Source organism: Grus americana, chromosome 6 (assembly GCF_028858705.1).
Source record: "Grus americana isolate bGruAme1 chromosome 6, bGruAme1.mat, whole genome shotgun sequence".
NCBI classification, from domain to species: Eukaryota; Metazoa; Chordata; class Aves; order Gruiformes; family Gruidae; genus Grus; species Grus americana.
Genome location: NC_072857.1, coordinates 28,684,956 through 28,699,548, shown reverse-complemented (window position 1 = coordinate 28,699,548; position 14,593 = coordinate 28,684,956). Strand labels below are relative to the sequence as shown.

Here is a 14,593-nt window from a genome sequence, read left to right as displayed (position 1 = left end):
CATTTCATAACTATTCTAGATAAAGTGAATCTACAGGCCGCAAATTAAATACTTTCTTTCAAAAGTTCTTGGAAAAAAAACAGGACTTAAAAATCTACATCATTTATAAAGTTATTCAAGATGAAAAGCACCATGTGTATTCACAATATCCTTCTCTTCACTATGCAGAACAAATCAAGAACTGTATCTTGTATATGTTATTAAAATCCAATATATATATTGACTACTTTTTTTCCCCTATCAGACTCTTCTCCCTTTGAATAGAGATACTACAACAGAGAATTGGTACTTGCTGGAATCATTCTGTGATAGAAATTATTTAACCATTTCTGGCTGAGTACTAGAATCACTAGTTTGACCTACAAAAATAGGTTCAAAAATGGTTAAGTCTAGGCTGAAATTTCATCTATTATTTCCTGCACATAAAAAAGCAAGAAACAATTAAAAGGAAGTAATAGAAATTAAGCTTTGAATATTAAAAACAAAAAGGAAAACACTTCAGGCAAACAAGAAGTTCTCCTTCAGGCATTGAAGTTCAAGGTAGTGAAAGGAATTAACTAGGGGAAGACTGAAACAGAAGAGTTAATCACATGGTAACCTAAATTGGCTTAATTGAACTTGTCTCTCATCCTGCTTCCTTCTATCCTATGTAGTACATGTGTAAAAAAAAGACTCAGTTAAAGATCAACTGCTACATTACATAAATTGTCGTTCTTTTAGTTATTGTTGTAAAAATGCTGGTTTGTTCCCTTTCCTCCTCCATTCTTCAGGGATCAGTGAATATGCCAAGAAATAGTGATTACAGTTGAAACTGGTAAGCCAAAGCCATCTTTAAAACAAAAAATGAAGTATATGCAAAACTTACACTATGTATGTGTTCTAACTTAAAGAAAAATGCATCGAAATATTTTCAGTGCTATATTATTTCTAGCAATTGCGGAACATTCCTCTGCTTATATGCATCATATCCACTATCCTGAAGGCTCATGAAAAATAACAAGAATAAAGAATTGCATAGGGTCATGGTGCAGAATGGATTACGCCAGAGCTGTTCTCATTCAAGTACCTTTGCTTGTTTTACCAATGTGGGGATAAAGAAAGAGAAGGGGGAGTAAGTGACCTTTATATTATTATTAAAATAAATGGCACCTTCAGATCACACATTTTTCCTGGAAAAAAAGCAAGATGTAGCAAATACACATGACCAAAACATTGTGTTTTCAAAACACAATAAAACTATAGCCACCATTTCATGTGTATTCCATTTACCTTGATAAGAGCTGGAAAATCAAAACCTATTCAGTTAAGCCAGTTTCTCTCTGTAATATTCACCATCCCTTAGAAAACGATCAGTGTTACACAGTTTAAAACTCAAATGCACCTTAAAGAATGCACTAATCACCAGCCACTCTGTGGTAACTAAGTGAATCAAGATCTTCCCCTGAGTTTTGGAATCAGCTCCTTACTCAGCTGCTACATTGTCAACAGCTGGCATGAATTACTGGGAACATTTGGCTAACCAGATAAGAAGGACAGCCTGTGGTTGGTCCAAGTTTTACTTCACTGATCTGCTTAAAAAAAAATCTCATTAGATTCTCCTAACACTACAAAGATTGTGTTTTCTATTTTATTCCCTTATTACGTGCAAACAATGTAGCTGTACAACTCAGATGTTGCATGGGCTAGTGTAAGTGAAGCCCCAATTCCCTATAATTTAATAATGCCTGTTTGCAACACCGATTCATCACCCATATCACATCTCTTTCTTGGCTGACGTGGTAAAGGTTTGCTACTCTGAATATATTTTTCTGCTTGCTAGCAATTCATCAGCATAGATCACAGTACAAAAATCCCCATCTAGCTTACTGAAGAGAAAATATTCATGAGACCAAGCTTTCTCCAAAACATAGCTTTGTTACAAGGTAAAGTCAAATTATAGTATTACAGACCCAGGCAACCAAATGCCACCTGCTGTTACTGTGTTACATTATTTGCTTTGTGCCCATGCAGCTATCAAATGCTTTCTGAAATCCATGTAGGATCCCAGTTCTAGTGGAGCAACATGCTTAAAAGTGGTTTTGTGTATGGTCTCTAGTGGGTCCAAGTCCCAGAGGCATCTTTGCCACAGGAAGCTGTGGGGAGTGGGCATGTTTACTAGGCTGTCCTTCTCCTTTTCCTTTCAACAGGTAACAGGGAATCTAAAGAAAACAGCTCCTCAAATTACAATCCCTGGAGAACTGCTCAAATTAAGAACAAGTCTGATATAAAGCAATTACCTTATTATTGCCAGGCATTAACAAAAACCCCAAGTCTTTAGGTAAACTCTGCATGCATGTTACACAGAGCATTCAGTTACAGCTGTCCTTGAAAAATACTGCATTTACCCACTGCCTTTCCTTCCAAAACCAAACATTTTAAAAGTGCTGGGTTTTTTGTCTTCCTTGATCAAAACAGCACTGTAACTTTTAAGGTAGCAGAGGATTAGTCCAATGTAATGTCATGGCTAAAGCTGAAAACAAACAAAAATGCTAAACCAATTTTTTTTTTTAATCTTTGCTGACACTATTCTCAGACAGCTCATGAATTCTAACAAGCATCATGTTAGTGTCAACATCTGGTAGCTTAGTGGTATAGTAACCCACACTTTTGCCATGAGCTAGCAAACAGATGTCACTGAAAGGCTTTTTAATTTAGAAGGGCTGGTTCCATAAAATTATCTAATGTATTTCAGTAACTCACATTTGCATTATATTGTACTTGATTGGGATAACAAGAAACACAGAACAGTATTAGAATTCACATATCATCACCGTTAGAGTGAGGGCCATCCCTTGTATATCATTCTTTCACAGAGAAAGCAATCAAAACGAAGGTCAAGCCAGCAGGATAAATGTGGCTACTTTCTGGATTTCAATCATGCCAGTCATAAGTAAGTCACCTTTTGAAAGGTAGTTAATCCTTGCTGTTGGGGCTAGAATTTAATAGCAGGCAATTGTGGCAGGTAAAAATTATAAATAGCTTTTAGATTCTTCTACCCTTTTATACCCCCACACTGTTACAGTGATTTCCAAGAGAATTTGTACTATGACAATAAACAATAATGTATAATGTTGTGAGAACAGGAGAGAGAAAAGAATACACACTTTTTTAAAAAGTACATTTTCCAAGGAATGTGTTTTATTATTTAAAAAACCCACAAGAAAAAACTGTTGATGGGTAGCCTTTTCAAAAAATAAACTCTTACTTAGAAGAGCTGGTGGAAGAAAAGAAATCCTAAATATAATAGAATAATAGAATAATAATATAATAGAATTCAGAATCAGAAATTTCCCTCCAATCCACACACACTGACCCTACAAGCTCAAGGCTTACTAAACAGAGCATTACAATGACCAGTTTTGATGCTTTGGGAATCACCGATAACAGACGCCCAGTTGCAGGGCTGAAAATATTCTACCATTATCCTCCTTAAAGATTACTCAATAAAAAAAAAGGAAAATGAAAACAAAAATAGTTTCGTTAGGACACTTCACAATTGCTCTACTACAGGAAAAAGCGGGCACCAGCAGCACAAGAGGAAAGGTGCACGTGAGAGAATCTGCACTCCCCCCAAACTTCTCATCCTACCACAGGCAACAGACACCCTCACCTCAACAAGGTCCAACTGGTAACAAAGAAACGAGCAAAACTGTTAGCGGTGTTTTGTGAGGAAACAATGGAGGATCTCTGCAGAAGTTCCTGCTAACAGTCTAAAGCAAAAGGAAAAGCAAGAAGGCAGCATCTTAAGAAAAGGATGAAGCAGGTTTGTGTTCTTTAAAGGAGATAAAATGAGACAAAAGCAGGAAATGCTGTCCTTCCTTTATTCTAAGAACTTCTTAATGAAGGGTCAAGTATAACCATCAATCAAGATAAGGAAGAGGCAACCAAAGAGATGACCTTCTTTGAGGGAAAACAAGTATGTATCAGATAGCACTTTTACACTGATGTAGTCCTCCTCTATGGAGAGAAAAAGAGAATGCAGTTCCATGCCAGCATTTAAAAAAAAAAAAAAAAGTGAAAATTAAGCACTTGAGATAGTATGAAGTCAGACATGCAAGAGGCTATTATGTCAAAGACTAGCAGCCAAGGAAAAGCTTGCTTCCAACATTTGTGAGGAGTGCAATGGAATTCTATCCCTCACCACTCCTGCAGTTTGGCACCTGGCTTAGCAGATACATCTCCTTGGGGGCAACCACCCTCACTAGTTTGTTACCAGTAGGCTGCAGGACTCATTACATGCACTTCAAACTTCTGGTTTAAAGTTTGTTGCTTTTCTGAAAGACAATAATCCATTTTCAGTCATGCTTGTCCTCACAGTTAGAAGATTAATTTACAATATTCCCCTGTGAGTTATGCTTATGATGTCACTTTTGGGATGAAAAGATCAGATTGCATGGAATTGCATCTAAAGTAGATAAATATCCATCAAAATCAAATGTAAGTATAAATACTTTTCAAACACAAGCCTTATACAGTTACTCGTCACTGGCTTTCTCAGACAACAACAGTTCATTTATATTTCTTGGGCTAGTTTTAAAACATGGAATTGTTTCAGTATCACTTTTCAGGACAAACTAACAAGCTTACCAGCTCTCGAGGTAGAAAGGCCTCCTCCTGACGAGCCACAATCAGACAGACAGTTTCCCCTTGCTTTGTGCTCCTCAGCATGGCTACAAGTTCTTCCTGGGTCCTGCCAGTGATGTCCCGTCCATTCACCTACCAGACACAAAAGAACAGAGGATGTCATATCTGTATGACTGTCTTTTGTCATTTTCCCTTCACCTAAACACAGATGTCAGTGACTGAGAGCAAAGAAGAATTAGCAGCTCTCACACTGTTCCCCCCCTCTGCCCCTGCACAAATCACTTAACCTTTTTTCCCCTCATTTTCACCATCTGTTAAAGCAGGTCTGTAGTACTTACCCACCTTGCAGGGGGTTTGTGAGGCTTAATTAGTTTGGAAAGCACTTTGAAGATGAAAAGTACAAAAACAAGATCTAAGTATTATTAAAACTGTTTACCTTAAGAGCTTTTTGAGGTTTGTAAGTAGAAATAACCCATTAGATAATGAGACTGTAAGTCAGAAGATATCTGAAAATTTTGAACAGATAGATTTGAGCAAAATTGCCTTAAAATGAGCACTTTGACGTGTCAAGATTAATCAGAGATTTTTGGACATGGCTGTAAGAGGCAAGACATGGTTTGTTTCTAAACTGATACATTTATGTCCTTTAAGAACCAAGATGTTCAAACATCCCATAGACCCTTGTGAAAAACACATTTTTCCAAATTGCAGCGTAAAATACTTGTTGACAAACAGTACAAAAGCCATGAGACCTTTTTTTAATAAAGGTTGAGAATTTTAATTCCATACATCAGTAGTATGTATCAGCAATCAATACTCAGCAATGCAAACACAAAGGATATTTATCCATACCTCCAGGATTCTGTCTCCTGACTGCAAACGGCCATCTTTTACTGCTGCACCTTTTGGTAGAATATTCTTCACAAAAATTGGACCAGGACCGTGTACCGAAGAGTCTCTGGTAACCACAGTGAAACCAAGTCCTTCTGGACCTAGAAGGTCAGATAAAGAACTCTCAACATAAATTTCAACAAACAAATGGTGATCCTTAAAAGTAAGTAAACAATGTCAGTAGCATATCACAGACACTCATTCAGGTTAGTTCTTTAAAAAAAAGAAAGCAAAAAGCTGTAAACACAAGCCTATTTTCTGCGTGGTCAGAGAAGAATTCTGTCAATGTCAGAACACAAGCTCAAATCCTCCTGCAACAGCTACAGATGGAAATACTTTTGGATAGCCCACAATAATACAAAACAAGCAAGAACTCTCATTTTCAAGCATTTACCTTTTCTCTAGGTGGTTTTAGTATCAGCCTTCACATTAATGTTAATAGTCTCTGAAACAAATCAGAGCAATCAGAATTGTTTACTTATAAGCATAAATAGAATTTAGCAGGTTTTACTGAAACCTGGTGGAAAAGTAGAAAAAGTCACAATTTGAATGCAAGAACTGCTGACTACACGATTTTAAGAAAGGACAAGTACTAAGCTTCCATTCACAAAGTTGATTGCTGCTTGGAAATAAACAGCCTCAAGTGTTAATAGATAAATGTTTTAACATATAATTAGGGAGTAAAATCAGTATTAGCAGGTGTTGCTTATAAGCCATTAAAATCACCTAGGAATAGCAGGGTCCATGCATTTTTTTATTGAGCAGGATTGCTACCCATGTGATATTTTTCAGAGATACCATCTCACTATCACATTCCTATCATTTCTAAAAATACAAATTACTGTTTCAAAATCAAAAGCATTACATCTAAAATGGGGAAAATTCTGAAGTAGGTTTTGTTAATGCAAAGCTGAAGAGTTAGGAAGTAAAAATGAGTGATTTAAGAAATAACAAAAATTAAGAAATGATAGCTTGATTACATTCTTCTTGTGTTTAAAGAATAAAGTTACAGAGAGTTGTTTTTTTTAAGGGCCACTTCTAGCATCAAATTTAACTCTCAGCCAAATCAAAGACAAATTAAACAGAAAATAAGTGCTAATTGGGATCTGCTTAAGCACATTTTACTACATGTGCATAAACCTGTTACTCCATGCAAAGACAGACATCTGCATGGAGAAGCAATTAAAGATACACACACAAAATCAGCCTGCTGATAGCCAAATAACTACAGATGGAAGAAAAGGTTTGTAGAAAATAAAAAAGGGAAAGGCAGGTAAATCTGCGGTCAACCTCCTGGATAACACGAAAAAGATTTAAATAGATTTTTAAAAGAATGTCATAACAGTGCTGGTCAATTAGCAGTTATGAATAAAAATAATAAAGGTTACAAGCAGGTAGTTGAATTTTTTTATTCTGTGTTTGTGAAAAGGCTGAATCATCTCTTAATATCACATGTTGCTAATGAAATACCTTCCATAATCATGACTTGAGATGTTTTAAAAATCAGTAAGTCTGGATAACATGCATCAAAAATTTATGAGAAAGCTGACTGTTGAGAACATTACTGTTAACATTCCTTTACCTTTTGAAATATTCTTTTACTTTTTTGAAGTTTTGGAACTTTTAAACTGTCAATAACTTGCTTGTACTTTTAATGTCACTAGTTTAGTTTAAAGTTAAAGTATCAATATAGAGAACATGATACAGAATTAATCATATCATCTCCAAAGATTTACCTTTTTTCAGGTCTATCTTTATTTTCTTTGCATTTTTTTTATTGCCAAAGCCCATAAGAGGGGACAGTGAGGGAGAAGACGACTTTCTACCCAGACGTGGGAGGTTGGGGCTTTTAGCTTGTTGTAGTGTTGTCTGTACACCTGACTCCAAGCTGCTTGCTCCAGAAAGATTAATTGTTTTCAGAGCAGGTTTTGGATGAACAGGAGGTGGAATCTTTGTTTTTGCAACTCCTTCTTCGTTATCCAGAAAACAAAGGGGAGCAATAGCAGACTTCTCATATTGTTCTCGATTATATGGAGGAAGGACTTCCAAGATGACACTTTGAAATTTCATTGCCTGACGGAAGATGTCCTGAGCCCTTTAAAAAAAAAAGTGTGAAAATTCCCATCACAAACCGGAAAATTTTGGCAAAGTTTGAAGTTGTTTACAGAGAATAAAACAAAAATTCATCTTAAACATGAAGAAATAACCCTACCTTCACATCTACAGGGTCCCTTTTCTAAAAAGTACACATGAAATAAAACTTCTAAACTACAACATTTCCTTACATTTCAATGCAGAATAGCACATCTGTCAGGATTCCTAGGCTGCTATGAAAACATATTAGCCAGAATAAACTAATGAACACAATTCTTCATGCAGCACATCAGGAAGGGAAGTTTTGATGGCAAAAGCTTATCAAAAGACTCCTGAACTTACAGCTTGCTACTTTTTTCAAGTGTTTGTCCATTATGTTTTCTTGTTGGCATACACACTGAGCACTTATGATCAATTGCTCTGGTGGATACATCTACTATGATGAACAAGCTCAAGACTCCATTTTTTTTTTTTTTTTGAGTACAGCCTAACTGCCCCTCAGATTCCTTCATCATTCCTAATGCAACTGCTGGCTGATTCCACACCAATAAAAAAGGATGAGGGTATGGGATGTACGGACATCTTCGGAAGAAATATTGTGACTGCAAATGGTGCAACAGAAAAAGGATGATGGTATGGGATATATAGACAACAAAAAAAAAATTCTGGTGACTGCAAAAGTTGCAACTATTTCTGTGTTTCTACTAAATAGATAAATTAATAGGCAGATATTACTCACAACTTTTAAGCAGTGACCTCTTGCTAAGCTGGATGTGTGGACTTTACTTAATCGGTGTCTTCAGAGACGTGCTCAATTGCAACACCAGAAACCGTATTACAGCACTGAGTGAAACTGCTCCCCTTGAACTGATTAACAAGGTAAGAATACAGCGTTCAGATTTCCATGCATTGCAGGCAATTAAGACAACTCGGCCACAGCAACTGTTCATACAGCTTTCCCTGGATTTTGAATAAGCCATAGAGTTGGTCAATCAAGACATTTTATGAACCTTGGATTCTAAAGGAAGGAGACTTCTCTCTATGCTTTCCTCTCCTCTTCTGATGAAATCAACTGATTTTCTTCCGTACTGCAGAAGACAACTTAAGTACAAACAGAAGTAGTCGCTGAAGTACATTTTGAGAACAAAAAATCAAGAACTTCTGCTTAGCAGAGTCAGGTCAAGAGGGGAAATAACAGCCACATTAATTTTTAAATAAATCACGGGGCCCTTTTGAGAACAATTTACGTATCTCCTACATTTCAGTAGCGTGTTTGTCAGTCAAGCAAAGTCAATATCTCACTGAAGTCTTGGCTTTGGATTTACACTCAGGTATGCAACAGGAGTCAATGTTGAAAGTACTTCCGAAATAAACAGGTTTTTTACAGCGATACAGACAGGAAGCCACTGCAAACTATAACATCTTGAATACACACCTACTGCTTTCCCAGACCAGAGTTGCACAGTACCTCCACCTTGCAGCTGTAGGTAGGGGAAGGGAGGGGCTGTTTCAAGAGGGTTTTTTACAGCATGAAGACACTGAAGTCAGGGGGCAGTCCCAATGGATACTGCTGTGGGAAAGAACCATCCTGGCTACACTGAGCGTACGTGCACCAAGAGTCAGAATAACCGCATTCATTGACAGAAGACACTGCCAGAAGAGAAAACTCAAACTTGGAAAAGAAAGGTAGCAGGGAGAGCGTTGTGGGAAGGTATTCTTCCAGCACCACTCTCAAGGGTTAGGTTTCAGAACAGCACTGTCCCAGCGTGTCTGCAGGGGTTATAGGTTACCTGCTCACCTATAGCCTGTGAAGGTTTTCAAGGACAGACCTCACCCTGACTGTAGAAACCATGGCAAGCTCCCAGCATGTAAAGTCTTAAGCAGGTTTCTTTCACACCTCGTCTTCATCCTTGCAAGCAGCCACTTGGTCATGTGTTACAAGGTAATTTAATAACTCAGTTTCAGGAGATGAGTATTTTAAATACATGAAAGAAAATACAAGATTCTCCTTCAAACAAAAAAAAGTGGAAATAACAAGATATCCTGTGGGAAAGCCTAAATGCAGTCTTCAGGGGCAAAATAACTGGCTGCACTTCAAAGAGGAAAAATAATGGGTGGAGAAATTCACATTTCTTGAGACCCCAAACATACATTAAAAAAATAAGGAAGTCAATTAAAAGAGGTGCTAGAAACTCTGCAACACAACAGAATGTAATTGAATAGATTAACAGCAAATGAAAAAGCAGACCAACAGTCTCAATATATAAAACTATTATAAACATGGGAATACAGAAAGTAGGCTGCTGCTATTAAAGCTGTAGAAGCAGCAATCATCAGGAGCAATATAGAAAGTCTCTGCTGAAAATGGAAAGAGACAGCATGTAACAGTCTCTGCTAAGTGTTAAAACAGCTTTTACAAGGGTTATGAAGAAATGTCAATTTGAAACCAGCAAGCAGATTTTCCTCTCAAAGGAAAATTTGATGACTATTTCTGGGTCAGCAGTCATTGGGACAATACTTTGTCACATCCATTACAATTACTGCATTTCTGTAACTTGGACTTCTGTCAGGTTAGTATAGTTATGTCATGCCAGATGAAAACTAAAAGGCATATTCACTAAGTTTCAACGCAGAAAGCTCCTTCCTTTTGCCATTCTCAACAGCCAGGGGAGAGAGATGATGCAGATGGCTATTCTGGAAGGTAATTCAGAAGAACAACATAATAGGACATCAGGGCAGGCTAGAGCTTGTCCAAAATACTCCCCCCTCCCAGTCCCCACGTGGATGTCGAGTCCTCACTGCCCACAGTGTTTCTCCTCAGATCCAATGCCACTGCAACCACATTACTTGTTATTGTAACATAAGGTGAATTAGACCAGCTAAATTAGGCTCTGCTCTGAATCACCTTGTAGTCACTTCTCTCTTTGACTCTCCCAATGACAGAGAGATCATCTAACAAGACTGGCCTCTCTCAACAATTGCCTTTGTATCCCTTCCAACTCCTAAAACTGTACACAAACTTGGAAAAAGCAAAGTGTCCTGCATTTCTCATTTTGAAGGGAAGCCTAATGGAGAGCTGGAAAGTTTACTGCAATATTTCTAATTGTCCCAAAATCTAGTAACCTTACAGAAAAATATTCCGAGTCCTCCACTCCACATGGGCTTAAAGCCTTCGGAGATCTAGTTACATAATGAAGAGAACACAAAGGAGTCGAATTTGTAAAGAAAACATCACATACAATTTTGAAAAGAGAGGGTTTGATTCAGACAAAATGTCATTTGGGAAGGATATATCTTCATTACAAAATCCACAGGGTGAGGCAACAAATATTTTAATATGATATCATCACTTATGGTTCTGATAAAGATATCTCATGTAGGAACTTTCCATGGGTGGAAAAGAATGGCACATACTATATCACATCAGCATACATTTATCACCAAATATTCAGAAAACAGTAACTCAAAAACCTATCAGAAGGCAAAAAGCACAACCTCAGAAACAAGGTAATATCTACTACAGAACTGCGCTCGTTTTATGAAAATCTATTTTGCAAATATTTATCCCTAACAGTGAAATTACTTATTTGATTTTAGTCTAGAAACCTTGAATATTTGGCTTACTGTTTAGAAAGTTAAGCCTCAACTCCTTTGAGATCTCAATAGGTTTTTGTTATATTATAAACAATCACTCAGCTGTCTAAACATATGGATTAAAAGTAAAAACAAATTACTATTTAATTACTACAGCAAGTATCTGTGAAATTTGAGAGGCTATTCTTTTGTGCAACAATGTCACATTAATTCACAGCCAATCAAAGCAACCTGTTAAAGTAATTTGAGATAGATAATAAATGTCAACAGATTTTTAGTAAAAGTCATGAGGTGAGACTTACCATTTAGCTCAACTAATCATAGTTTGAAAGTACTAGTATTTTTTAAAAAATTAAATGCTTACAAAGCTGCAGCACCAAAAAAAAAACTTATTTCATTTGCAAAAGAACATCAAAAACATGCTGCAATGTTGACTCATTCTGAAGGTCTTATGAGGAACAAATTACAAAGAAAATATGGAAAAAATAACAGAAGAATTAAAAAGGGAAGATAACTATTAAAAAACTTAAAGCCAATTTAAATAAGTAAGCACAATAGGTTCGTTGAGATTACAGGAAGATTCCTCTCAATTTTTACCTTATCTGGTGGTTTCAGAAAGAATCACAGATTGGTAGGGGTTAGAAGGGACCTCTGGAGATCATCTAGTCCAACCCCCCTGCAAGAGCAGGATCACTTAGAGCAGGTTGCACAAGATCACCTCCAGGTAGGTTTTCAATATCTCCAGAGAAGGAGACTCCACAACCTCTCTGGGCAGCCTGTTTCAATGCAGTGAAACACTCAAAGTGAAGAAGTTTTTCCTCATATTCAGATGGAACTTCCTGTGTTCCAGTTTGTGCCCATTGTCCCTTGTTGTGTTGCTGGGCACCACTGAAAAGAGCCTGGCCCCATCCTCTTCACATTTTCCCTTCATATATTTAAAAGGATTGATGAGGTCCCCTCTCAACAGAAAATTACAAAGTTTCTGCCAGGTATCAATTTTACAGGCATTTTAGCTTAAGTATTAATCCCTTTGCATTGATCACTTAATAAACACAGCATTGTATAAAATGCTGGATAGTTAAAAGTAGAAGTAAACCAGCACTTACTGTGCAAAGGTTTTATCTGCAAGGTCCACGTGGTTAATCTTCACAATGCATTCATTTTCATGGAAAAGCCCATCACGCCTAGATCTGCTGTTTTCTTCAATGCCACGGATGAAGAGTCCCAGCATCCTAAAACCAAAAGAAAAAAAAAGTGAAAACTATCCTTTATTCTGCTGGTATTAATTTATCACAACTAAAAATAGATAGTAATCTCTACTGTGTATGAGATAAGATAGAGTAGACCATTATGAAGTTCTTAACCTAGAGAAAGGATTTTCAGCTCACTAACAGGGAGAGGATTCAAGAAACACCAAGAAAAACTGCCAGATACTAATGCTATACTACTTGCTACAACTTCAGGAAGCATTAAGTCCTGTAGGTCATCCTTGGCGAAACACAGGAAAACACCTAAATCTCTCCATCCAGTTAAAAATTTGAATGTAGCTTATGCAATATTTATCTGCCACTAAGTAAGATTACATTGCTCCAAAGAAAAGCACAAACAGATTAAAAGTAATTTTCTAAATTGACTATAATAAACTAAACAGGCATTAGCATAAGATAAAAAATAACCACCATTTCTATGTTTGAAAAGTCTCTGAAACATAAGTTGTTTGTTACCAGGTTATGTGCAAATTGAAAACTGAGGTGCAGCACAGAAACTTCTGATAATGCATCAAGTGAACAAATGTGAGTGATGCAACATTCCAGTGTGGCTAACTCTGCTGGGAGCGCTAGGCTATTTCTGACCTACTTGGAGCATCTCTGTATTGCAGACTACAATTCAACATAGATATATCCAATGATACCAGGACAATGTCCAAAAAACCTGACAACTGCATGTTTGTGAAGACCTTTTATAATCCAGTTTTAACCACTAAATTTCCATACTGCATCAGCAAAGACAGATGACCTTTAGAGACCATTTTCTATTGGTTATACTCCATAAAATATTAATGTGCAATTTCCAACATGCCAGCACTCCAATCACAAAACAGAAGTCTTGTATTTTTTTCTCAGATTCATGACTGCCCCTCATATTTAAGTCCATTCAACAGATTCACAGCATGCCAATAACTATTTCAAAATGACACTATATTCACCATGCATCTAATTTTAGATTTACTGTATAATAAGATTTAAAATTTTATATTTGTCATATCAATGTACTTTAAGTGAAAACTTGGTTCTTACTGAATATTACTTCTTCAAAACATCTCTCAGAAAAAAACCTGATTCAATCTATCACATAAAAATTCTCTTGCAAGCTGTGTTACCCTTCACTAAAGCATTCAAAGGGGCAGTGGTGGTGAGGAGGCCACTGCCCTACTGATGACAAACATCCAACTACTGGCAATTAAAAACCTAAACACTAAGAACTAATGAAATATAATTACATTAAGATGCAAACCAATAAAAGTAGAGAAATAAAAGAAATTACAAGTCAGTGGCCATGATCTTCACTAATCCTGTTGTGTTTAGATGCTGCATCCATATAATGCAATAGGATTGCCCACATGTCAAACTCATCATCTGTGCTGTAGTACCTGAATGAGTGGCTTGAGCTACATGTACTGTGGCAACTTAAATTCATTCCTCCATTACTTTTTTCCACAGCCTCAATTTTTGCATTATTTTAATGCACTATTAAATTTTAATTTCCTTTTTTAGTGATATCTAAGTGCAAAAAGAAAGGGGGGAAATTATTTCCATTAGTTTTGTTATCCCTGTATAAACTAAGATTTTGTAAATTAATGCAATTTTTTAACTACCTCTAGAAAAATTTTGCTTTGCAGCAGCACTAGACTAAAACCAGCATTACCTTATTAGAAGATAACTTTACAATTGAAATACCAGACCACGTTAGTCACGGCCAGCATGCCAGCATAAATTGTATCTTGTCATTAACAGAAACAGAAGATGCTCTTCTGTACTTTCCCATGTTATGATGAGTTAAAATTTATACATTAGTCTAAGGCTTGATTAAATAAAAGGGACAAGCGATTTAAGTCACTCTAGTGTTTTTACAAAGGTATCAGTATGGTTCTGCCAAGGGTCATTAAAATTTCAAGACAACTGTCTAAACGAGTAGTCCGTCTGTCAAGAAACTCTTTTCTCTGAGGGATCCCCAAAAGCATTTGCAAATAATGACATATTAACATGCATGCAATGCAGACGAAGAAACTCCACTTTTTCTTCACGAAGGCCTTTAAAAGCTGCATCCAAAACAGCGATACTTCAATACAGAACGGTATTACAGTTACAAAAATGACTCATTTTAATAGCTT

The 14,593-nt window shown here is 36.6% G+C and overlaps 1 protein-coding gene across 3 annotated transcripts in view; it reads right to left on the bottom strand.

Moving 5' to 3' along the window:
* The window catches only part of PARD3B (par-3 family cell polarity regulator beta), a 423,913-nt gene that overhangs the window by 215,262 nt on the left and 194,058 nt on the right, over nt 1–14,593 (bottom strand). For all 3 annotated transcript variants that reach the window (XM_054830200.1, XM_054830201.1, XM_054830202.1), the window contains 4 exons: nt 12,309–12,434; nt 7,251–7,609; nt 5,476–5,615; nt 4,627–4,755 (listed from right to left, as the gene is read on the bottom strand). In XM_054830200.1, coding sequence (XP_054686175.1) covers nt 4,627–4,755; nt 5,476–5,615; nt 7,251–7,609; nt 12,309–12,434 — 754 coding nt within the window. The remainder of the gene's footprint in view (nt 1–4,626; nt 4,756–5,475; nt 5,616–7,250; nt 7,610–12,308; nt 12,435–14,593) is intronic.